Source organism: Lepus europaeus, chromosome 11 (assembly GCF_033115175.1).
Source record: "Lepus europaeus isolate LE1 chromosome 11, mLepTim1.pri, whole genome shotgun sequence".
Classification (NCBI taxonomy): Eukaryota; Metazoa; Chordata; class Mammalia; order Lagomorpha; family Leporidae; genus Lepus; species Lepus europaeus.
Genome location: NC_084837.1, coordinates 110,458,187 through 110,483,250, shown reverse-complemented (window position 1 = coordinate 110,483,250; position 25,064 = coordinate 110,458,187). Strand labels below are relative to the sequence as shown.

The window sequence follows — 25,064 nt, the reverse complement described above, 5'->3', positions numbered from 1 at the left end:
CCACTGCCTCCCAGGGCGCGCAGTTGCAGGAAGCTGGGATTCGGAGAGCTGGGAGTCGAACCCAGGTGCTCCACTCGGGATTTGGGCGCCTTAACCACGGGAGGACATGTCCCGCCACCCCCAGGGAGGATATTTTAAAGGGAATGTTCTAGTCTAGTCGGCGGCTTTGTGTCCTGGGAGAGGAGGGCCTCCCAGAACTGGAAACGCAGCCTGTGTGTGCAGCTTCTGGCTTTTCCACCTGGGACACCTGGCCTGCACATGAGCAGTGGGTGAGCAACTGTGCAAGAATGTGCCGGAGCAGGATCCCGGCTCCTCCTCGGGCAACGCGGCATCCGAGGAGGGAACAGGGACACTTCTGTGAGCGCTCTTGTGCGATTTGGAAAGGGCCCCAGCCTCCCCAGCTCCAACGTGGGCGCAGAGGGAACCGCAGGGCCAGAGAGCCTTTTCAAGGGCCGTCTCTGCCGGAAAACTCCGCCTTCTCGGCATTTCTGGGAATGCAGCCCTTTGCCCACAGCACGTGTCCACCATGAATGAAGGAAGCTGGGGCGGCCTCTGAAGACTGATTAACGATCCCCAGGGCCGCTTAATAACTTCCTGCCCATCGGAGAGCGATGCAGCATCTCCCAGGACGCGAGGACGCGTGTGAATGAAACAGCAGGGCTGAGCGGCAAATAGCGCTGGAACACGCCGCCCACCACCCTCAGGCAGGACAGGGGACCCACAGCCCCAGGGACCCGGACCCTCCGTTCCCATGGCAACCCACAACCGGGGCCCTGAAGCAGTGATTCTCAAAGTGTGGTCACCTGGGTGCAGCCCAGACCTACTAAGTCAGAAACCCTGGGGTACAGCTGCCCACGTGGTTTCTGGACCGCTAAGAAAAAGAACCACCACGTCTGCAAGGAAGTATTTACTGGGGCCGGCCCTGTGGCATAGTGGGTGAAGCCGCCGCCTCGGGTGCTGACATCCCATGTGGACGCCGGTTCTAGTCCCGCCTGCTCCACTTCCGATCCCGCTCTCTGCTATGGCCTGGGAAAGCAGTGGAAGATGGCCCAAGTGCTTGGGTCCCTGCACCCACGTGGGAGACCTGGAAGAAGCTCCTGGCTCCGGATCCACCCAGCTCTGGCCCTCGGGCCCTTGTGGCCATTTGAGGAGTGAACCAGTATGATGGAAGATCTCTCTCTCTCCCTTTCTCTCTCTCTAACTCTTTCAAATAAATAAATAAATCCTTTAAAAATATTATTTATCTCCCACCCACTGGTTCACTTGCCAAATGCCCATACAGCCAGGGCCGGGCCAGGGCACAGGTAAGGAGCTGGGAACTCAACCTGGGTCTCCCATGCGGGTGGCAGGGACCACCTACTCGCGCCATCTCCAGCTGCCTCCCAGGGTGCGCACCCACAGGAAGCTGGATCAGAAGCCGAGCCAGGAGCCGAACCCAGGCACTGCCATCCGAGACAGCGTGCCAAGCTACATGTTAACCGCCACGCCAAACGCCCGCCCCAGACCACGTCTTTGAAAGTTCCTGACCGCCTCATCAAAGTCCACCGGCCGGTGTGGAATGGCGGGGTTGACCCCACTGTCCGCTCCTGGGGTCCCCAAGCCGCGGAAGCCCCGCACTGCACCTGCGCCCAAGCTCTCCTCGTGTTAATCCGTCTTAAGCCAAATTAATTCTCCGGCGCAGGGGGCCCCAGGTTGGTGGGTCCTCCCCGCAAGGCACCTGCCCTGAAAGCGCCCGACCGCGCAGGTCCTCGCAACCGCCCACGTCGGCATCCCCGAGCCCCGCAAATCCGCCCCGAGGAACCCCCGAGGGCCTCGGTCAAGGGAGGGCTCGGCTTCCCCGGACCCTAGAGCTCACGCCGCGGCGGCCCCCTCCTCGGCGGGAGGCACCGGGCAGGTGCACGGTCTCGCGGCCACCAGCCCCGCGGCACCCCTGGGCGGCTCGCCCGGCCCCGCACCGGGCGCGCACAGGGCCGCCCTTTGGCGGGCACCGCGCGCGCCCCGCGCAGCAGAGCCGGGCCGGCCCGGGCGCGCGCCGCTGCGGGCGCCGGGGGCGGAGTCTCCGCCGCGCGCGCCCCCTCGCGGCGAGCTGCGGGGCGAGGCGGGGCGAGGCGGCGGGGCCGGGCACCGTGGGACGCTGCCCGCCGCGGGGCCGGCGAGGGCCGCGGGGCTCCGGCGGGCGGGCGCGGATGGGAGGCTGGCGGGCGAGGACGGCGCGGCGGCCACCATGGGGAACAAGCAGACCATCTTCACCGAGGAGCAGCTGGACAACTACCAGGTGAGCCCGGCGCGCCCGCCCAGGCCTCCCTCCGCGTTCGCCGCGCGGCGTGACCTTGGCGCGGGGATTCCCCCTTGCCGAGCCTCAGTTTCCCCAATTGGGAGATCGTCCGAGGCGCGCCCTGCTGCGAGTATGCAGCCTCCATGACTCCCTGGCCCGGGGCTGGACCCGAACCTCCCTCCAATCCCCCCCCCCCCGGGGGGGGAACCTGCCCCGGTCCCAGCAAGTAGCCCAAGGAGAGCGGGTCTCCACGCAGGTGCACGGGGCTGGGGTCCTGCCTGGGCTGGGAAGAGAGCATCAGCCCTCGGGAGCAGTGTGGAGTTGGGGTGCTCCCTGTGGCCCTGGCATGGACATAATTGAAACAGGAGGCCCAGCCAGGTACCAGCCTCCCCACGCTGCCCCTCTAAGCTCCCTCTGACCCCCGCCCCCCACTTTAGATCCTGCCAAGGCTCCTAACCTCAGGGCCAGCCGTCCACACCGGGACCCACATTGCCTCCCACCCCTGCAAAAAACATTCTGTGGTCGCAGGGTGAAGTGCAGCTCCCCCCGGGCTTGCCCTGGGCCCGGGCCGCTGCCCAGTGGCCTCCACAGCCTCAGTCTCCCCAGCCCCTCGCCTGGCCCCTGCACTGCAGCTGCCTCAGGACCCCCACTCACCAGGCCCCGGGCCCCCCCTTCTCTGCCCTCTGACGGTTTCCCTGGCTCCCCCAGGCAGAGGGCCCGGGACTGTGGCGTCACCTGCCCACCTGGAGGACACAACTCCAGCAGGGTCTCCCTAGCTGCCCGTCGCCTTCATGAATGGTTATTTCAGCGCAAGGAGAGTGGGCAGCGTGAGGCCCCCGATGTGGGTGGAGGTAAAATGCAGACCCTCTTTCTGCAAGCCGGGCTTGTCCGTCAGTTCCCAAGAGCAGAGCCCTGTTTAGTGAGCACCTGCTGTATGTACGCATACATACAGCTGTGGCCGCTGCCCTCGTTCGATGATCACAGTGAGGGCATGGTTAGCCCCATTCAACAGGGGAGAGCACAGAGGCTGAGGGGTACCCAGTGCCTCGCGCGGCAGGGCTCACCCAGGAAATGGAGCTGTGGGTCCGAGGCTGGTCTGCCCCGTGGGTGCTTCCAGGCCTCAGGAGACAGGGTGTCGCCTCCAGTGGGGCCCCGGTGTGGGGCTGGGGCTGGAGTGTGTCCTGGGGGGGCAGGAGTGGGCAGTGGAGGCCAGCAGAGGAGAGGGCTCCGGCTTTGCCTACAAGGGTCAGAAACAGGCAGCCTTAGAGCAGGCCTTGGAAATGGGTGGGCTTTTGCCCAGCAGGGGCCACAAAGAGGCATTCTAAGTTGGAGGAGGGGGGCACAGCTTGGATAAAGGTGGCCCCAGGAAGCAGGCAGCCTGTAGGGATAGGGAGCCCGGGTTCCCACTCAGACCAGCCCGGCGTTGGGTTACCCACTCGAGGCTTTGCCAGGCCGGGTGGGAGAAATGAGAGCTGTGAAACCTAAGAGCCCATGCTGCCTTCCCGGGCCTCTCCTGCCGGCTCCAGGCCACCGGGCCGCCGGGGCGGGGGAGGGAGGCGGAGACCCTGAGCACAGCCCCCTCCTCGTCTTGGGATTCCCCAGCCCGGCGGGGTGCCCCATCCTAGCCCAACACACTCTCCCTCTGGCCAGTTCTCCTGGTGCCCACCCCCCTTTGCCATCCTCTGCCCAGGCCAAGCCTCCCCCCACCCGGCATCCTCCCCACAGCCTGGTCAGCTGGGAGTACCCAGCAGGCCCCAGGTGCACACACACCCCCAGTCTGTCTGGTGGTCGCAGAGGGTTAGGCTGGGTCGCATCCCTGGTTCCCCTCCAGCTTCCTTCCTGTGTAGCCCCTGCCCAGGCATTGAAGAAGACTTGGGGATGTTGTCAGATGAATGAATGAATGAATGAATGAATCCTGGGCTCTGGGAGGCCAGGAGACCCCACACAACTCTTCTCAAGTCTTGGGTTGGAGTCGCATCTGGGTGGTTGATACTGTGTGGCCTCTCAGGCCACTGTCCCCTCCTGGGCCTCAGCGGCACCCCCTGAAGTGGGAGTAACTGCCCATCCAGCTGCGTCATGGGACTGGGCTCTGGTGGGAGCCCCTGAGGTGCCGGTGCAGCTGACCTGTTGCCGCGTGGTGTCGGCTGGCTGTGCTGCGGCAGGTGGCCGGTGACTACCACACCGGCCGCCGCGGACTACGGCGTGGCTCCTGGCTACTGGTGGGGGCAGACCAGGCGCATAGGAAGCAGGAACAGGTAGCCCACCTGGAGAAGTTCCGAGAATGGGGGGATTTGGACAAGCTGGAGGAGGAGGGGACTCCGGGCAGGGGACAGAGCGAATGCAGGCTTGTGGCGGAGCTCAGTCCTACTGGGAAGACATCGGGGGTTCCCTGGCGAGCCCAGCTGTGCTGTGTCCTGCACCCACCGTCCTGAGGGCCCAGCTCCTTGGCGAGGTCCCCTCGCTCCTGCCCCTCACCACCCTGACCTGGGCTGGAACCTTTGCCTGTGTCCCTAGGAGCTGTCAGGAGCAAAGTGCTGACCGGGGCGGAGTACGAGGGGACCTGGAAATGGAATTCAGATGTATTTCTTTATTTGTTTGAGAGATAGGCAGATGGGGACCAGCGCTGTGGCGTAGCAGGTAAAGCCGCCACCTGCTGTGCCAGCATCCCATATGGGCACTGGTTCAAATCCCAACTGCTCTGCTTCCGGTCCAGTCTCTGGTATGGCCTAGGAAAGCCGTAGAAGATGGCCCAAGTCCTTGGGCCTATGCACCCATGTGGGAGACCCGGAAGAAGCTCTTGGCTTTGGATACACGTAGCTCCAGCTGTTGTGGTCAATTGGAGAGTGAACTCTCTCTCTGCTTCTCCTTCTCTCTCTGTGTAACTCTGACTTTCAAATAAATAAATCTTAAAAAAAAAAAGAGAGAGAGAGAGAGAGAGATAAGCAGATGGAGAGAGCACCCATCCACTGATTCACTCTCCAAATGCCTACCACAACCAGGGCTGGGCCAGGCCGACACTGGGAGCCAGGAACTCCATCCAGGTCTCCCACGTGGCTGGCAGGAATCTGACTACTGGAGCCATCACTGTTGCCTCCCAAGGTGCACACGAGCAGGAAGCTGGCATCAGGAGTGGAGGGGACCCAGGACTCAAACTCAGGCGCTCCAATTCGTGGTGTAGACATTTCGGCGGCTTAACACCTATGCCAGATGCCTGCCCTGTGAGTTTATTTTGATACAAAAGAAAAAAAACTAAAAAATCCACGCATATAAAAGATATTCAGAAAGTTCATGGAAAATCTGTATTATAAAAAATTATTGATTTCAAAAATTTTTGCATCAAAATAAACTTAGCTTTTAATTCCACTTGCTACAAGCCCCGCAGTGACTGCCAGGCAAACAGGCCAACTCTTGGAAAGCAGAGCAGGTGCACAGCGGCTCTGCCCCCAGTACTGAAGCCAGGAGCCGGCTGTTGCCGGACATTTATCGGGGGAGCCAGGTGAGGCCAAGCAGGGGCAGTGCCTTCCCTGAGGTCTTCCATGGCCGCGGAGGTGGCAGCTGCTTGGAAGGTGTGCGGGGCACTCTGCTCGCTCATCCCACCGGCAGCAGAAGCAGGACAAGGTGTGGCTGGTGTGTGACGATCGTGGGTGGCCTGCGGCTCTCTGCAGTGGCCAGGGAGGACACAAGCCTGAGAGCGGGTCCCAGCCCTCCTGTGCTGTGTGTGCACCTCAGGGCCAGCTGTTCAGGTTGGCTGGGCCTCGACTTTCCCATATGTCAAACAGGAAGACAGCCGCTTCCCCGGTAGGCTAGGATGGGGATCTTCAGAGCCCCACGTGCACTGTCACGCATGCGGCTCCCAGCCCGGCCGGCACACTGGAGTCACTGGAGTGGCTGCCAGGACCACTGGTGCCTGGATCAGGGGCTACAGAGGGGCGGCGGGAGAGGGGGGCACAGGTATCAGCTCCCACAGAGCAGACCACCTCACACCTTAGCCAAGGTCTGCCTTTTAAAATGCAGATTTCTGGGCCCCACACAGTTTCTGATTCAGGAGATCCTGTGTGGGGCCAGAGAATCTGCATTTCCACCAGGCTCCCCAGGGCTGCTGGTGCAGCTGGTCCAGGACCCCGCCTTGAGGCCCGCAGATGCAGAGACGGACCTGCCTGGGACCAGGGGCAGGGTTGTGGGGGGTGGGGGGAGCTCTGGCAGCTCTCGCCCACACAACGCTTGGGTCAGGACCCAGCTACTCAGTTTCCAACCCAGGGGACGTGAGGGGAGAATGGAGCGGGAACCTGGACTGCTCCCTCCTCCCAGTCTGCTGGGAGGGCCCTGGCCCGTCCCCCCGGACTCCTTTCGGCTCCAGAGGCAACTCTGGGGTGGAGGGAAGCCCACAGCTGGAAGGCTCTGCCAGGCTTCTGCACCTGCTGCAGGTCACTTATAGTTTTAAAAAGATTGATTTATTATTTTAATTATCATTTAAAAACTATTATTATTTATTATGAAAGGCAAAGTAACAGAGAGAGAGGGAGCTCTTCCACCTGCTGGTTTTCTTCCCCAAATGCCTTAACAGCCAGGTGTGGGCCAGGCTGAAGCCAGGAGCCAAAAACTCCACCTGGGGTCTCCCACTTGAGTGCAGGGGGCCCAAGCACTTGGGCCACCATCTGCTGCCTTCCCAGGCGCATTAGCAGGGAGCGGGATCAGAGGCGGAGTAGCCGGGGCTTAACCAGCGCTGTGATATGGAATGCCAGTGTCACAAGTGGCGGTTTAATCCACTGTGACCCATCTCTGCTGCAGGGGTCTGGGGTCTGCTGAAAAGTCAGCCGCCGTGGGCTCCAGCCTGTCCGAGTCTTATCCCTGCTAGGCTGGGGTGGGGGGTGTTGCTTCCTCCTACGGAGGAGCCAGCCACTGCCCGAGGCAAAGCCAAGCCCTCCCCCCAGCCACCAGGAGAAACCCGTACATTTCCAGGAAAGACAAGGCAGCATGGGGAGCAGCAGGTGGCTCAGGACAGACTTGCTGGGCTGCAGGGGGCCTGGAAATCGCCCCAGCTTGCTCCCCTGAAGCCCTCCTGTGGGCACCCTGTGGACACTCTGCTGTGTGGGCACCCCGGGGGTGTCCGTCTTCGGCCCTCCCAAAGGGCGGCACAGTCGCCCTGGTCTCCAGCGGCTGGCCTGCTCGCTGGAGCCTGGGCTGTGGCCTCTCGCTCCTCAGCAGAGCCAGCTCTGCACAGCACATGGCCCCGGGAGGCCCCATGGGCTCTGGGCACTGCAGAGCCTCACAGGCCTCCTTGCTTCTCGCTGCAGCAGTGGGCAAAGGCGGAGGAGCCCGGGGGCAGGAATGGGCACAGCACTGGGTGCTGTTTGCCTCCACGCTTCCCCTGCTGGCCTGGCTCTGTGGCCATCCTTGCAGACTCCAGGGCAGACCCCTGGTGGCTGGTGCTCACCTTGGACGGGCTGAGCTGTGGGCCCAGGCCCTCCATCCCGACCCAGACAGGAGCCCTGAAATCAGATTATCAGCCCGGGAGCCGAGTGCTGCCTCCGCGACCTGCAGCCCCCGCCTCACTCAGTTCCCCAGGCCCAGCTCAGGGCCCTCCAAAGCATCGGGGGCATTCTCTGGACCTTCTGCTGTCCCCAGTGGAGGGGGTAGCAGCGATTCTTCAGCCCCCAGCCATGGCTGCTGGGGTGGCTGCCTGGCGCCGAGGAAGGAGCCGGGCCGCGCAGCCACTGTGTGTGTGTTTCCCCCACAGGACTGTACGTTCTTCAACAAGAAGGACATCCTCAAGTAAGTGCCACTTCCTGGTCACCCCCCCAGGGACAGGAGGGGACAGGGAGGGGGCGGGGTGGGACCCGCAGCCGGGGCTGCTGTGTGGACCCCAGGCCTCTCTTGGTTCCAGGCCCCCATCTCCCACAGGGGACCGAGTGGGGCCTTGCTGCATGCTGGGCTCCGTGCAGGTGATTACAGACACGTGTTTGTTTAATCTTCACTGTGGCTGTGACCTCCTGACAAGGGACTCTTCTCCTCCCCTCTACAGAGGGGGCTGAGCGCCCCTGTCCCAGGCCTGCCACTGTGGGGAGCCCCTGTCTGTTAGGCTGGGGGTCCTCCCACTCCTGGGGTGTCTGAAGTCAAAGGGCACGTCCTGAAGTGCACCCCCACCCTGAGCCATCCCTCGGGGGGTCTCCTTCCTCTCTGGGTCTGCTTTGGGGGCAAGGGTGGGTGCTGGGTGGGGAGACTGAAGGGAGTTGGTAGCCTCTGAAGCCCAGGATCACAGTGTATGGGAAGCCTGTCCCAGGGTGCTGCTGGGCCCAGGGTGCTGTTGGTGGCACCAAAAGCCAGCAAGCCCCAGGGTCACCTTCCTGGGTGGTGGACAGGCAGGCAGGGACTGGAGCTGCAGCCGTTGCCACCCTGACTGCCCTAGGTGGACCGGGGCAGTGCTGTCCTGTGCCCAGGCTGCCCTGTGTGGCCTGGGGTCACCCCACTTCCACTGCCTCCGGGAGGCAGAGCGAGGGTGAGCCCCCAGGCCTGGTGTCGGTGACCTGGGCTTTAGTTCCATGTGATTGACAGCCCTGCCCCCACAGGCCAGCCTGCGGCCCTCCCTCTGCCTCTGTGTCTCTTGGGGATAGTGGTAGCAGGTGCGGTGCTGGGCAGTGGGATTCAGTGACAGCCGGAGCCATGTGGGCTAGGGCCCCCCAGAACATTGCTCCTGGCTTTCTTATGCTGATTCTGCCTTCTCCCAGCCCCGGCACAAACCCTCAGCCTGGCTGTATCCCTGCTGCAGGGGCTCCCTCCCCCTCGGCCCCACCTTCGTCAAGGCCAAGGCCACTTCCATTCTGGCAGCAGCAGCCCCTCCCCCCCCCCCCGCCTCTGCACTGGCTGCACCTCTCCCCCACACCCTTCAAAGCCCCATCTCGCCCACTGTATCAACACCATGCACCCTTCCAGACCCAATTCCACTGTGTCTCCTCTGCACGTCCCCCTTTCCGACACTCCCCGCGCTCTCACAGCTTCCTGGGGCCCTGTGGGCTTGTAGGCTCGGGGGCCTGGCTCCCCCAGCACTTGCTGTCAGGCAGGGGTGGGGCTGCCCCATGACTGGCCTTGGCCGTGGCACCTGTAAGCCGGTGGTGAGCCTTGGAGCAGGGGGCAGCTGGAGAGAATGTCACAGGGAAGCAGGCCTGTGCCCTTGCCCCACTGCACCCCAGCCTGGCACGCGGGGAAAGAGTGGCTCAAAGGCCCGGCCGGGAATCGGCTCCAGGATGAGAGGCCTTGGGGTGTCCCTGGCCCTGGACTCTGTGCCGTCAGCACCCCCGTCTCTGAGCTCAGCACCAGAGCTGAAGCCAGGCCCGAGGTCCCCAAAGTGGCAATGAGCTCCTGCGGGCAGCCAGATGCCCCTTCCTGAGTCCCCACCCACCTGTCACTGGTTCCCGTAGGCTCCGCCTCTGGGTTAGTGCTCTTGGGGACCCCAGAGAGTAGGCCTTTCCTCCTGCAGGGTGGGCAGCCCTGGGACCTGGTCCCTACCACGTGGTACCTTCTGGTTCCAGTGGCCACATCTGCGGCTGGGGCCCACCCTGGGCAGAGTCCTTAGATGGGGCGGGGCCTGGGATGACCCATCCCTGGAGGGGCCAGGCCAGGCTCATCCCCTTCTCAGCCCCTCACTGGGCTGCGGTCATGGCCGATGTGACTGGCCACCCCCTCCAGGTGAACCCTGTCCCCTGTCCACAGCTGAGGCCCAGGGCCAGCGCCCCCCGCCCCCCAGGCCTTCCTGAGTGAGCTGCACCTGAGTCCTGAGCAGCTGGCCAGGAAGAAACTTGAGCCTGGGGCCCAGCTCCTGGGGCAGTGATGCCGAGACACAGATAACGAGACACAGATAACCGGGGATCCAGTGGCTCCCCAGGGGCTCCCCAGGGGCTCCCCAGGGCACAGCTCTTCCACCTGTGCAGCCACCTGCTGCCCCCAGCTGAGAGCTTAGTGCCACAGCTCGGCTCCTGAGTGAGGGGCCAGCCTTGGTCCTCCTTACGGAGACCCCCCACACAGCCAGCACCCCAAGTGCTTGCCTGTTTGTTACCTTACTGTTTATTTTCTCCAAATCTTTTTTTTTTTTTAAGATTTACTTATTTATTTATTTGAAAGGCAGAGTTACACAGAGAAAGAAGAAGAGAGAGAGAGAGAGAGAGAGAGGTCTTCCATCCACTGGTTCACTCCCCAATTGGCTGCAACAGCCAGGGCTGGGCCGGTCTGAAGCCAGGAGCCAGGAGCTTCTTCCCAGGCCATAGCAGAGAGCTGGGTCAGAAGAGGAGGAGCTGGGACTCGAACTGGTGCCCAGATGGGATGCTGTCGCCACGTGGTAGGCTTAGTCTACTGTGTCCCAGTGCCAGCCCCAGCAGGTGTTTCTTTATACCTCATTTTCCTCAAATGCAGACTGTGAGGGAGGGTGGGTTTTAAGCATTTGTTGATGCCTTCGCCCACACAAACTTGGAATCAGGCTGCCAAATTCTGAAGTTGATCCTTTGCAGATTTTCCTTAGGACTGTGGTGCTTTCTTTTTACCTTTTTTATTTGTTTATTTGAGAGGCAGAGTTACAGAGAGTGGGAGAGACAGAAGCATCTTCCATCCTCTGGTTCACTCCCCAAATAACCGCAACGGCCAGAGCTGAGCTGATCTGAAGCCAGGAGCCACGAGCTTCTTCCTGGTCTCCCACATGGGTGCTGGGGCCCAAGGACTTGGGCCATCTTCCACTGCTTTCCCAGGCCACAGCAGAGAGCTGGATTGGAAGAGTAGCAGCCGGGACTAGAACCAACGCCCATATGGGATGCCGGCACCACAGGCTGGGGCTTTAACCCACTATGCCACAGCGCCAGCCTCCCAGGACCATTTTTGGTTTTCCAGCAAATTCCGATAATTTGCCTCTTCCTTTCCAATATCTAAACATTTTATTGTCATAACTAATTGCATTGAATAGCACTCCGGAGGGAAATGTTACTCTCATACAATTATAGTGATTATAGGCATCTAACATCTTAAAAAATCTTTAAAAATTCCTTTGAGAGACAGAAAGCAAACTCCTATCTACTGCTTCACTCCCCAAATGCCCCCTCTACAGCCAGGGCCGGGCCAGGCTGAAGCCAGGGGCCAGGAACTCCATCCAGGTCTCCCTCACAGCTAACAGGGTCCCAAGCACTTGAGCCATCACCTGCTACCTCCCTGAGTTTGCATTAGCCGGAAGCTGGGATGGCAGCAGAGCGGCAGGGACTCAAGCCGACCCTGCAGTATGGACGCGGGATGCTGGTGTCCCAAGGAGCGGCTTAACCAGCTGTACCACCACGCCCGCCCCAGAGCCAGCCCCTTAGCTTCTACTCCAGAGCAGAAAACACCGTTGTTTGTTTTCCCAGGAATTCCAAGTTTTTAATTACCAAAAGTCTATATTTAAAATTTTTATTAGTAACCTTTTTTTTTTTTTTTTTTTTTTTGACAGGCAGAGTGAACAGTGAGAGAGAGAGACAGAGAGAAAGGTCTTCCTTTGCCGTTGGTTCACCCTCCAATGGCCGCTGCGGCCGGCACATCTTGCTGATCCGAAGCCAGGAGCCGTGTGCTTCTCCTGGTCTCCCATGCGGGTGCAGGGCCCAAGGACTCGGGCCATCCTCCACTGCCTTCCTGGGCCATAGCAGAGAGCTGGCCTGGAAGAGGGGCAACCGGGATAGAATCCGGTGCCCCGACTGGGACTAGAACCCGGTGTGCTGGCGCCGCAAGGCGGAGGATTAGCCTGTTAAGCCACAGCGCCGGCCGATATTAGTAACTTTTTTTTTTTTTTAATATATTTTTTTTGACAGGCAGAGTGGACAGTGAGAGAGAGACAGAGAGAAAGGTCTTCCTTTTGCCGTTGGTTCACCCTCCAATGGCCGCCAAACTGGCGCGCTGCAGCCGGCACACCGCGCTGATCCGATGGCAGGAGCCAGGTGCTTCTCCCTGGTCTCCCATGCGGGTGCAGGGCCCAAGCACTTGGGCCATCCTCCACTGCATTCCCTGGCCACAGCAGAGAGCTGGCCTGGAAGAGGGGCAACCGGGACAGGATCGGTGCCCCGACCGGGACTAGAACCCGGTGTGCCGGCGCCGCAAGGCGGAGGATTAGCCTAGTGAGCCGCGGCGCCGGCTCGATATTAGTAACTTTTAACATTGGAACAGTTCAGAAGTAAGCAGAGTGATCAGTGGAAGTTAGCCCTGTCTTATCCCCCTCTGCACTCCCACTTCACAGGGACCGCGTCCGCAAACATATGACGTGTGACTTTTAACAAATTATTTATTTGAAAGAGTGACAGAGATCTTTCCATCTGCCAGTTCACACCCCAAATGGCCACACTGATGGAAGCTGGGCCAGGCCAAAGCCAGGAGCCTGGAGCTCCATCCAGGTCTCCCACGTGGGTGGCAGGGGCCCTTGAACTTGAGCCATCACCTGCTGCTCTCTCAGATGTGTTAGTAGGCAACTAGATTGGAAGCAGAGCAGCTGGGACCCAAAACCGTGCTCTTATACTGGTGGCCTAACCCCCTGAGCCATAGCAGCTTCTTTTTTTCTAAGATTTAATGTATTTATTTGAGAGGCAGAGTTACAGAGAGGTCTTCCATCTGCTGGTTCACTCCCCAAATGGTCACAGCGGCCAGAGCTGGCTGGATCCGAAGCCAGGAGCTTCCTCTGGGTCTCCCATGCAGGTGCAGGGGCCCAAGCACTGGGCCGTCTTCCACTGCTGTCCCAGGCCATAGCTGGCAGCTGGATCGGAAGAGGAGCAGTCAGAACACGAACTGTCACCCATATGGGATGCCAGCACCTCAGCGCCAGCCCCCACAACACCTTTTCACAGAATTTTCTGCGACCATACAACCGTGTGGCCAGAAATGCAATGATTATTTATGGCCGGAGGTTTCCAAACCTGGAGCTGTCCTCACATCTGGAACGCCTCCCACGTGAGCCCGATGCCTGTCCGTCTCACTGCCGGTGGCCTCGATGCACACGCGTGCTGTTTTCTAAGACTGGTGTCTGTGTGTCAGGGCTGTTGGTTCACCCTGGGCACTGCCTGTTGGGGTTTGGTGCCAGGGGTCTTATTAACTTCCTGGAATAAACGGGGAAGCTTTCGCTCTTACACGCCATGCCCGGAGAAGTTCAAGTAATGGAAATAGAGTTTCTGCTGCTGGATGTTGTGATAGGGCAGACACAGGGCACCCTCAAAAAGCTCAGGGAGACTATGTATTAGGAGGAGCGATGCGTGGGTTTCAAGTTATTTTTCACCAAAATAAACACATCTATTTTTTAAAAGGATTTATTTATTAGAGCTGGCACTGTGACCTAGTAGGTTAAGCCTCCGCCTGAGGTGCTGGCATCCCATAAGGGCATTGGTTTGTGTCTTGACCACCCCTTTTCCGATCCAGCTCTCTGCTCTGGCCTGGGAAAGCCGTGGAAGATGGCGCAAGTCCTTGGGCCCCCGCACCCATGTGGGAGACTCGGAGGAATCTCTTGGCTCCTGGCTTCAGATTGGCCCAGCTCCGGCCGTAGCGGCCGACTGGGGAGTGAACCGATGGATGGAAGACCTCTCTCTCTGTCTCTACCTCTTTCTTTAACTCAGCTGTGGTGTAGCAGGTTAAACTTCCACCTGCGGCACGAGCATCCCATACAGATGCCGATTCATGCCCAGCTGCTCCTTTTCAGATCCAGCTCTCTGCTGTGGCCTGGGAAAGCAGCAGAAGATGGCCCAAGTCCTTGGGCCCCTGCACCCGTGTGGGAGACCTGGAGAAGCTCCTGGCTTCAGAGTGGCCCAGCTCTGGCCATTGTGGCCATTGGGGAGTGAACCAGCTGATGGAAGAGCTCTCTCTGTCTCTCCCTCTCTCTGTAACTCTGCCTCTCCAGCAGCCTGGGTGTCTCCTTGGCCAGGGCACAGCCCCGTGCACCTGCACTTCCACCTGTTCCGCTCTCCCTTCCCCCACGGCACTTTATGGGCAGTTTCTTAGGATGGGCTTCTGGTCTTTGGGATGGGGGAAGGAGCTTCCAAGTGAGACAGAGTCAGGCTGCCTCCCACCCTCAAGGGCCCGAGCAGCGTGTTTGGGGGGTGGGGGGCGTGTGTCCTGGGAGGATGTGGCCCTGAGCACAGGGTGGGAGCACCACAGAGAGCAGGCAACCCTGGCCCGCCAGGGAGGAAGGCCCGGCCCAGGGCGGTGCTCTGTCCCCTCAGTGCCCAGCTAGAGAGAGGCCACAGGAGGCCCACTCACAGCCAGGGATGGGGCCGGGAACCCCTGGAGTGCGGGCTGAGGAGTGGGTGAGTGTCTCCGCCCCTGTGGCCCTCGGGGTGTGCCCGACCCTCCCCCCAGGGCTGGGCACTGAGTCACGAGGCCTCTGTGTGCATGCTGGTGGGAAGGGGGTGTGAGTAGGGGGCTCTGCCTGGCACACAGAGGACCCTTACGAGAGCCCCACGTGGGGAAATGAAAAGCTCTGGCTGCAGGCCCCGGGGTGGGGGTGTCCTGGAGCCCACCTCCCTCCCAGACCCCTCAGCCGAGCAGGTCAGCGGAGGGCGGTGGGGTGGGGGGGGCTCTGGGTGGTGCCCCTCCAGCACTCTGCCTGTGTTTTCCCGAAGGCTGCACGCGCGGTTCTACGAGCTGGCCCCCAACCTCGTCCCCATGGACTACAGGAAGAGCCCCATCGTCCACGTGCCCATGAGCCTCATCATCCAGATGCCGGAGCTCCGGGTACGAGCCAGGCCTCGCGCCAGTGGTGGGGCAGGTGGGCGGGGCCACAGGGCACTGGGACGTATGCACCTTGGCACCAGCAGGCGCCAGCGGATCCGGGCCAAGCCCTCGCTCCACCCACTGCAGCGGTGTGGCCCCGCGCAGACCCCTGAGGTTCCCTGTGCCCGAGTTCCTTGCCTGCACCCTGTGGATCCGCACTACGGGCATGGGGGTAGCTTTTCTGTCTCTCCATGGTCTCGCTGAGGCCAGTGGGGTTGTCCACAGCCTCGCTCCTCGGCCTTTGCTGCGCACCCGGGCCACCTGGGTAGTGCTCCCAGATGTTGGCTCAGGGTCAGCGCATCTGGGCAGGGTCACAATTGGGTCGCCTCCAGCAGAGCGCCCAGGGAAGCTGATGCCGCTGGTGTCCCAGCACCAGGGGACGTCAGCCGCTCGTGGGAAAATGGGATGAGAAGATGAGTCCGCTCCAGTGCAGAAAGACCTGGAGATCCACGCGTGTTCGCATGATCTTTTTGGAGACCCCTTGTATGCGTGGCTTTCGTTCCATTTCCCACCAGCTTCTTGGAGGACCCTCGTATGAGTGACACTTCCACAAGTTCCTGCCCCCCCACAGGGCAGGTGCACCCCAATATAGGACAGTGTTTGGGCATCTGGGGCACACGCCGCAGAGCTGTGGGACTTTGAAAATCGCCCCTCACTGGGCCTGGGCTGTGGGGCCTGGACGTGGGGTCCAGGTGTCCCACAGTGTCCCTCAACCAGGTTGTGAGCTTGGTCTCCAGAGACAGTGAGCCCCAGGCCTGGTCCTGGACAGGCACCTGGTCTGGCTTGAGGGGGCCAGGAGGCCATGAGGTCTTTGCGGGCAGGCGCCCTGGGTTCTGTCCCCGAGCCAGGTATGGGCTGGACTGGAGGAACTCCAGCAGAGAGAGGCTGAGAGCTGTGGCTTGGGAGGAGTTGTGGTGGGGGTGGGGGCTGGAGGCTGTGGCCTGGCGCCTGCACTCCCTGTGGCCCATGTGTTCGTCTTGTCCAGCTACTGGACCCCCGGGGGCTGCCTTCTGCCTCCTGTGATCCTGGCCTGACGTGGCCTAAGCTGAGCACGGCCCTGGCCCGGGGCCCTACACCGAGGCTGAAGCCTGTGTGGGCCGCTCTGGGCTGTGGGGTGAGCCCGGGCCCTGCCCCAGATGAGGCAGTGCCTCCAGTGAGGCCGCATGGGATCTGTGCTTCCTGCACAGCCCAGACTGGCCGGCCTGGCTGCTGCGCCCATCTTCCAGATGGGGAAGTGGAGGCTTGGGGCGGGGGCAGCCGGGAGCAGCCTGGCTTCCCGGGCGCTGGGCGATCACCGTGGCTGATCCCGCAGGAGAATCCCTTCAAGGAGAGGATCGTGGAGGCCTTCTCGGAGGACGGCGAGGGCAACCTCACCTTCAATGACTTCGTGGACATGTTTTCCGTGCTGTGCGAGTCGGCGCCCCGGGAGCTGAAGGCCAACTACGCCTTCAAGATCTACGGTGAGGGGGACCCCGAGGTCTTTTGTGATGGGCAACTCGAGGCCCTGCCATGGTAGCCAGGGCACCAAGTCATGCAGGGCCGGCTGGTCCCCTCCCTGGGATCGCCCAGCTCTCTGAGCAGGGTGACCCTGGGGACAGATGGCACTGAGAGACAGCAGAGGGGGCTCTGAGGACAGAGGGGAGGACTCGGGTAGGGTGGGCAGCGTGAGGATGCTCCACGGACAGGGGCTTTTAGGCAGGGCCTGGAGGACCCACGGGTGCCCGTGAGCTGCAGAAGGGGGTGGGCATGCCTGGCGGGGGCGGCCCTGACAGCTCCAGGCCCCCGGGACGGGGTGGGCAGGTTTGGAAGGCCTGTGAGGGGCAGTGGACCTGGGCTCCAGACACTGAGAGGAATCAGGGAGGGAGGGCAGCTTGGAGGTGTGAGCTGGAGGAGCCAGACTGAATTTGGGACAGGGAGGCTGCCTGGGCCACGGTGGCGAGCTCTGGAAGGGAGGTGTCCTGGGGCCATTCTCTTGCCGGCCACCAGAGGGCGCCGTGCACCTGTGTGTCTCCCAGAGCCAAAGGGAGCGAATGGCACCCACAGCGCCACCCACCGTGTTGCCCTCGGGGGCTGGCATGAAGTCCTCAGCTTCAGACAAGGACACGGAGGCCCTGTCCTGGGCCAGAAGAGTGGTGGACAAACCTGTCCCCAGGACCTTGGCTGGGCCTTCCCAGGGGTCGTCTGTCTCGCTATTGTCAGGTTCTTCCGGAGGACTTTGGCTGGGACACAGGTGTGCACCCACGCTGAGGCTGCCAATCAGAAAGGCGGGACCTGCCCTCCACCCTCAGCACCCCATGGCTCACGCTGGTGCTCCTGGGAGGGGCTGACCTCTGCCCGTGACGGGGAGCCCAGGGCATGGGGACCGGTCAGGATAAGAGCAGAGGAGGGGGCCGCATCACCCCCTGGCTGCCCCAGGCTGGGCACTGGGGTAGAGAAAGGCGGCTGGGGTCTCGGCGCCCGAGACTTGGGGGGTCTCACCCACTTTTCTAGGCCTCAGTTTCCTCCTATAAAAGGGGCGCAGGAATCCCTGTTCCCCCAGTGCTATAGGAATCCCGCCGGCCAGCCAGCACGTGTTTCCAAAGATTCTGCCGAGAGCAGAGACAGAGCCCGTCTCGTGCGTGCCCCGGGGTGTGCGCTGGAGCCTGCAGAGGTGACGCAGCGGGCTCGGCCTGGCCGCGACCTCAGCGGGTGACCCGGCCTTTCCCGCCCCCCGCCCCCCCTCCCGCCTCTTCGCCTGTGTACTGGGGACTGATGCCCACCTGATGGGCTTGTTTGGAGAATGACAGGAAAAAGAGCGTGCCCCACGCATGCACACATGCACACGTGCACAGTGATGGTTTTCCCATCACTGCTGCGAACCTCGGGGCCCGCCTGGTGGGAGCAGGAGGGGGCTCTTCCCTCTCGGAAGACCCCGTCCCTGGGAGCTGATGTTGGAGCTCAGCTGGCTGAGGGGGCACCCCAGACTGGCGGCTGGGCTGGAAGTGGCAAGAGGGGCATGGAGGCTGCGTGTGCCCCACCTGTTGGTCCAAGCCACTGTCCGGGGCGCCGCGGGCAGCAGCAGTGCCCTTGGCCAAGCGTGGAATCTGACCAGGCCCGCCACGAGCATAGGCCAGCACTTGTGTGTGATTTGTCTGTGGGCGGCTGTGACCTTGACTCGACCCCTGGGCTTCTCTGGGCCTTGAGAGGGTACAGTATGGGCTGAAACAGGTGCACGTGGCCTGAGATGCCCGGGGAGCCTCGGTTTTGGCTTTTTGCCCTGTCTGGGGGCGTGGCTGTGCGTCCAGCGTGGCGAGGCTTTTGGGGTGCTGTGAGTGTTCAGCGTGGGTCACCCCCTTGGTGTCTGTGAGCTGGGGACAAGGATCCAGCGTCCCCAGAGTGTGCCTGGTGTTGCCAGGGCATCAGTGTAACCGGCTGGAAGGACAAGGTCGCAGAGACGGGACCCCTCGGGTCCCCAGCTTCAGTGTCTCCCTCCCCTCCCCCGCCCCAGACTTCAACACCGACAACTTCATCTGCAAGGAGGACCTGGAGTTGACGTTGGCGCGGCTCACCAAGTCGGAGCTGGCCGAGGACGAGGTGGTGCTGGTGTGCGACAAGGTCATCGAGGAGGCCGACCTGGACGGCGATGGCAAGCTGGGCTTCGCCGACTTCGAGGACATGATCGCCAAGGCCCCCGACTTCCTCAGGTGCGCGCCACAGGCCACAGCTGGGCAGCCTGGCCTCGCAGGGTGTGCAGGACGGGAAGCGGGGAGTGTCACGCGCAAGGCCCAGCTCCTGGCCCCTGCAGGGCCGGACGGACACACAGGTGTGGGGGCTGAGTCCCTGGGCAGTCGCTCCCGCCCTTGGAGCTGATGGCTCGTAGATGGCGCCCTTGTGCAGGGCTCCCCAGGGTGCTGGCCAGTTTCCCCCACCAGGAGCCTTGGACCTGTGGGGCCCAGGCCTTGTCACTTGCTCCCGCCCTCTCTCTTTCCAGCACCTTCCACATCCGCATCTGAGGACATGGCCCAGGCGGCAGGGAGCACCCCTGCCCCCCGCCACCGCTGCCGCTGATGCCGCCCGCCCTGTTCTGTACCGGTGGGGGCGGGGCGGCCTCCCAGCTGCCCACGAAGGGAGCCGGAGCCTCCAGCATCTCCGCCCATGAACACTTCCTGTGGCCCTCTCAGCAAAAACAAACAAGACCCATAACCAGGGAAGGGGGCTGCAGGCCCTCCCTGCCCGCCCCCATGCCCCAGGCCTCTCCCCACGAGCTGGGAGAGGTGGTGGGGCGTGCTGGCCCGATGCCCCCAGCCGCCGCCCAGGACAAGGTGCAAAAAAAAAAAAAAAGTTGGGGTTTCACCAAGCTGTGCAGTCTTTTCTCAAAACCCGAGGCTGGACTGCACGCACCCAGCCCTGCCGGTCCCCGTCTTCTCGCCCCGCCCCCTTCTGTGTGTGCAGCCTGTGGGCGATATGGCCCACCCTCCTGGGCCACGCTGGCCAGTCAGGGGCGTATGCCGTCCACAGGCGTGGGAACTCCTGTCGTAAAACACGAGCGTGCCCCCATGCGGGCTCTGTTTCCCATGTCGGGAGGCGCCCACAGCCCCTGCACCCTGTGCCTTGGGGGAGGAAGACGCGGCTGCGCCTGCATCGTCCTGTGCGCCCCACGGAAGACGCGCAGGCAGCTGTTGGCCTCTCCGCCTTCGTTCCAGTGCCCGTGAGCATCTCCGGACTGCTGGCCACAGGTGGCCATGGGCTGGTCCCTTCACTCTCAGACCTGGCACTACCGCCCCACCCCCACCACCCCAGGGGCCAGGGCTGCACAGCCCAGTGATGGTAGTGGCAGTGGGGAGATCTTTCTGCACAGCCAGGACCTGAACCACCTGCACAGGCGGGCAGAGGGCGCTGTGGTCCACCCGGAGATGCCCGGTCCGTCCCCCAGCCCCTCCGCCCCGGGGCTCACCCTTCAGCAGGTGGAAACATGGGAGTCTCAACTGGAAACATCTGGCGGGAGGAGACCCCGCAAGAGCAGGGTGGAGGGAAGGGGCTGTAGCCAGAGGCGTGGGTGCCCTGGGTGCAGAGGGGCTGGCTGAGGGCCCACCCCAAAGGTCAGGACTGGCAGAAGCTGGGGGCCACCAAGCACCTGCTGCCTGCAGGCACTGCCCAGGCCTGGCGGGAGGGGCTGTCTCTTGGACCCTGAGCAGCTGTGTGGCCCCAGAGAGGTCGCTGCCCCTCACTGGGCCTCCATCTGCTTGTTTGCAGCATGGAGAGCTTGGACTGGGCGCCCCTTAGGACCAGCCTGGCTCGCGCAGATCTGGGAGGGAGGCCGGGGGCAGAGAGGAACCGGGGCTGGTGCCCGGGAGCCCAGCCCGCTGCGGGTCAGAATCCTAGGCCTTTGCTGCCACTTCCCTGCCTGTGCGCTCCAGTCCCCGTGGGGCAGGAGCGGAGAGCGTGCAGCCAGTTAGGGCGCTGTCTGTGAGGCCCCTGTGCACCCTGAGGGACGCGGTGAGTGTTCAGGCTCAGTGGCTCAGTGCTGGGGCCCCAGCAGGCTTGACTGAGAAATGAGAGTGCGCCCCCGCCCCTCACTATCCAGGAGACACAGGAAGAGCAGGAAGCATCCCGGAGCCACAGGCAGCCAGGAGAGCCCCTGCGACCTGTGCACCTGTGCGTGTGAGCTGGTTCCACAGCAGATGAGCCATGGGCTGCAGGATGCCAGGCGCTGCCCAGCACTCGTGCAGAGCCTCAAGCTTGTCGAGCTGCAGGAGGGAGGGAAGGCTGGGCCTGGGGTCCCCAGACAGGGAGGAGAAGACCCGGGCACGGGGTCATGCATGGGGGAATGTGGCCAGCAGGGGCACCTTCCCGGAGAGGCTGCAGGTCTCCTGTGCCAGGATCGGAGGCTGTGGCCGCAGGGAGGGGGCTGTGCAGCCCCACCCCCACTCCTGCTCTGCAATGGTGTCCCTGCTGTCAGTCAGGGACTGAGACAGGGAGGACCGGCGGGAGGTAGGGGGGACACTGTGCTGCTTGGATCTCCTTGAAGTAGCTGCACTTCCACAGTTAGCACTCTGCCCGAGATCTCATTTGGAAAAACGGAAGACAAAACACAGAGGCTCAGAAGTCATTTGGAAACCACTGAGTTAGTGTATTGTAAAGCTCCTAGCATAGAGCCCGACACAGAGAAGAGAAATCATTGTTCTGACAGTGGCTGACATTTATTTAGCCCTTACCGTGGTCTCTGCACGGGGCCGTGCAGTTTGTCACTTTATTTATTTTTCATCTATGTGAAAGGCAGAGAGAGAGCAAGCGAGCTTCCATCCACTGGTTCCCTCCCTGAATGCCTGCAACAGCCAGGGCTGTGCCTTGCTAAAGCCAGGAGCCCAGAACTCCATCCTGGTCTCCCACGTGGGTGGCAGGGGCCCGCGTATTGGAGCCGTTATCTGCTGTCTCCCAGGGGCATTAGCAGGAAGCTGATTTGGAAACAGAGCAGCTGGGACTCAAACCTGCACTCGAGTGGCTGTTCTAAGTGGTGGCGTAACCCGCTGCACCACAACACCCAGCCTATCACACACTGCTACCTGCATCCATTCATTGAACGTGGAGTAATCCCACCAAGCAGGTGCTGTGGTTTTCTGGCCTTTATAGGCGAGGAAACAGGGGCACGGGGAGGCAAAGCAGCTCGGCCAAGGTCAGGATATGAACTGGGGAGGCCAAAGTATGGCTGAAGGACCCAAGCCCTGTGTAAGCCAGCCCCCAGCACCCTGGGCGGTACACACCGGGCCAGGTGTCCAAGGGCAGCCCTGGGCCAGCCCCGCCCTCCCTGGGAACCAGACATCCTGCTGCGCACAGCGACTTGTGGCTCCCCCTACACCCTCGTCTTCCGTGCCCCTGCACTTTTGCACACGCAAGTCCACCTCACCAGAAATGCCTTCCTAAACCCCAACCACACGCCCGGCAAATGGCCAGTCTTCCTGCTGGGCCGGGCTCAAAGTTCACGGCTGCGCACGCAGCCTGCCCCAGCCCCACCACCGTGCATTCTTCCCCTCTTCTTCCCCACCCACCCCTCTGAAGGCTGCAGCCTCCCCCCCTAGCACGGAGCGGCCGCTGCTGTGGCTGCAGCTTCTGCAGCCCGGGATGTGTCTGCAAAGTGTGGTATGGACCAAGCGGGGGGTGGGGGGGCGCAGGTGGGTCCTGAGCTAACCGGTGATGCTGGGTCGCAGAGCCTGAGCCTGCCCACCGTGCAAGCCGCCTCCTTACCTGCAGGAGCCGGGTCCGTGAGGATCCTTCCTCACCCAAGAGCTCTTTGAGTAGCTGCTCTGTCTGCCTGGGCAGAGGACAGGCCATTAGCTGGGACTTGTGGATCCCTGGGGGCCTGCAAGGCACAGACCTGCAGCGCCTTTAGGAGAACTCATTCTTCAGAACTTTGACTGGGTCTGTGCTCTGTGCTCTGTGCTCTGTGGTCTGTGGTCTGTCCATGCGCAACTGAGCAAGTCCAACGCTCAGTCTGCGGCTGGGTCTGGGTCCTGAGGCTCCAAGCACCCCTCCCTCCCTTCTGTGCGCTCATATTAGCTGCACACCCTGGCCACCTGGATGCCTGTGTAGCGAGAATGAATTCACACAGCTGATTTGTTAGGGAAATGAGGCCTCCTGGGAGCCAGAGCCCCTAGGGCAGAGGGTCATAGTTCCCCACCCGCCTGGGCACGGGAGCTCTCTCTCTCTCTCTTTTTTAAAAAGATTTATTTATTCATTTATTTGAAAGGGTTACACATATAGAGAATGAGAGGCAGAGAGAGAGGTCTTCCATCCGTTGGTTCACTCCCCAATGGCTGGAGCTGCGCCAATCTGAAGCCAGGAACCAGGAGCTTCTTCTGGGTCTCCCATGTGGGTGCAGGGGCCCAAGGACTTGGGCCATCGTCTACTTTTTTTCCAGGTCAGAGCAGAGAGCTGGATCGGAAGAGGAGCAGCCGGGACTCGAACCGGCGTTCAGGGGCTCTTGCACCACTGGCCGGGGGCCAAGAGTGGGACATGGGTGTTTGTGGGATGAATCAGCTGCTCTTCTGAGCCCCTCATGCTGGGGGCTGTGCCCAGGCCTCTGTACTAAGTAGCTCATCTAAGCCTCACAACGGATGGAGGCAGGTGCTACTATTTTACCCATTCTACAGATGAGAAAGTTGAGGCCCAAGGAGGCTGGGTGACCAAGGTGCACAGCCCCTTCCTTGCTTTGGATCCACGCCTTCACCCTGACTCCCGTCCAGTCCTCCCGCCAGCTCCTGGCAGTATAGGAAGTGGGTACAGGGCACCCTGTGGGGGTTCTCCAGGCATGCATGGAGAGCCAGGGGCTGCTCACTCTGGGCAAAGCAGCCCCTGCCCTGAGGACAGCCCTGGTCCTTCCCGGCCCCTGCCAGCCCTCAGCGCTTGTCCACTCTCAGCTCCAGTCCCCCAGGAATCCCCGCTTCCCACCAGGCCACCTCCCCTCCAACGTGCCCTGGGTTCAGCAAGGCCCAAGCAGGGCTGCTCCGTGCACTCCTATCCTAGAGCCAGAGGGGCAGCCCTGGGCTGACCCCGTAAAGCTGACCCCGACCACAGGGCCTTGTGTCTGACCCACAAGGCCTCTCCGGGACCACGAGGGCCATGAGCCCTTTGCCCTGGTCCCGGTGTTTGTCCAAACCAGACGCTGAATGTAACAGTCACATGTTACAGGCGCTGGGGGCAGGGCCTTTGGGAGGGGGTAATTAGCCATCTGGCCTCGCTCTGCCCCGCCTGGGGGGTGGGTAGTGGCAGAGGGGCCCAGGGCCCAGGGGAGATGCTGATACTGACCACAGCAGCAGCTGGGTTCCGAGAGGCAGGGACAAGTGCCGGTGACCGCTGGGAACAGCAAGAGGACTCTGAGCACGGAGACTGGGAGGAGCGGAGCCACCGGTGGCCTGGGCACGGCGGAGGGAGCGAGGTCAGCCTTCCCGGCCGTGCCTCTGGCCGCTGGACCCTTTCCAGGCAGGCAGTCAGGGCCCTTGCTGATTAGTAGGACATCCTTCCTCTTGTATGGCCCAGAGAGGGCGACGCTATAGCCGAGGGCGCACAGCACGCAGGCGCGCACGCTGTCTTCCTCCTCAGGCAGCGCTGTCTTCCTGGGGCCCCACAGACACCAGGGCAGCTGGATGCAACCCACCCCTTTCTGGGGAAACTGACCTGGGATGAGTCACTGGCTCTGCAGGGGGTTTGCCCAGAGGCCATGTGGCAGCAGGTTCATTGCCCAAATTTCCCCTTTTTCAGTAAACAGTGGCCACTTCCTCCTGGGTCAGCCGCTTCCTCTGGTCACTGGGTTCCTGGGAGACTCGAGGGGGCAGGGGCTCCTGTGGGGGCATGGGACAGACCCTCTGACACCAAGCACACCCATCGCTGACAGGGAGGGGGCATATCTGGGATGCATGAAGCTGACCCTGACCACAGGACCTTGGGTTTAACCCACGAGGCCTCAGGGACGATGATGTCAACGTGGCTTTTGCCCTGGCCTGGGTGTTTGTCCAAAACAGGCTGAAACGTGTTAAAGGCCCTTAGAGGTGGCCCCTCGGGAGGTGATCAGGAAACTGTGGCTTTACAGCGGGAGGGGGAGACCCGAGCCAGGACCGTCAGTCCCCTGGGGTGCCCCTCGCACCGTGGGACCCGGCAGAGTCCCCACCAGCACGAAGGCTGCCGCTGCCAAACGTCTCCATCTTCAGAGTCAGGATCCAGACCAACGTGGGTTATTTACAAAGGGCTCGGTCTGTGGTATCAGTTATGGCAACAAGAAAGGCAGCAAGAGGGGCCGGCGTGTGGCGCAGCAGGTTAATCAGTGGCTTGCAAAGCCAGCAGGCAGCCCACATCAGAGCACTGGGTCTTGAGCCCCGGCTGCCCGGCTCCCACCCAGCTCCCTGCTAACGTGCCTGGGGAAGCAGCAGAAGGTGGTCCAAGTGCTCGGGCCCCTGCAACCCATGGGAGACCGCAGTGGAGTTCTTGGCTCCTGGCTTTGGCCTGGCCCAGCCCTGGCAGTTGTGGCCAGTTGGAGAGCTCTCCTCTCTTACTGTTTCTCCCTCACTTTCTT

At 62.0% G+C, this 25,064-nt stretch overlaps 1 protein-coding gene across 1 annotated transcript; it reads left to right on the top strand.

Moving 5' to 3' along the window:
- Positions 1-2,151: 2,151 nt before the first annotated feature.
- CIB2 (calcium and integrin binding family member 2) lies at positions 2,152-19,352 on the top strand. The gene is made up of 6 exons (XM_062204855.1): positions 2,152-2,275; positions 8,013-8,047; positions 14,872-14,983; positions 16,335-16,482; positions 18,510-18,705; positions 18,993-19,352. The coding sequence occupies exons 1-6, from the start codon at positions 2,225-2,227 to the stop codon at positions 19,012-19,014; spliced, it is 564 nt and encodes a 187-aa protein (XP_062060839.1). The 5' UTR covers positions 2,152-2,224; the 3' UTR covers positions 19,015-19,352.
- The last annotated feature ends 5,712 nt before the right edge of the window (positions 19,353-25,064 follow it).

Coding starts and splice junctions, on each gene's coding strand:
- CIB2 (XM_062204855.1), top strand. CDS start 2,225: ATGGGGAACAAGCAGACCATCTTCACCGAGGAGCAGCTGGACAACTAC. Junction 8,048..14,871: donor AACAAGAAGGACATCCTCAA/GTAAGTGCCACT, acceptor GTTTTCCCGAAG/GCTGCACGCGCGGTTCTACG. Junction 16,483..18,509: donor CTACGCCTTCAAGATCTACG/GTGAGGGGGACC, acceptor CCCCCGCCCCAG/ACTTCAACACCGACAACTTC.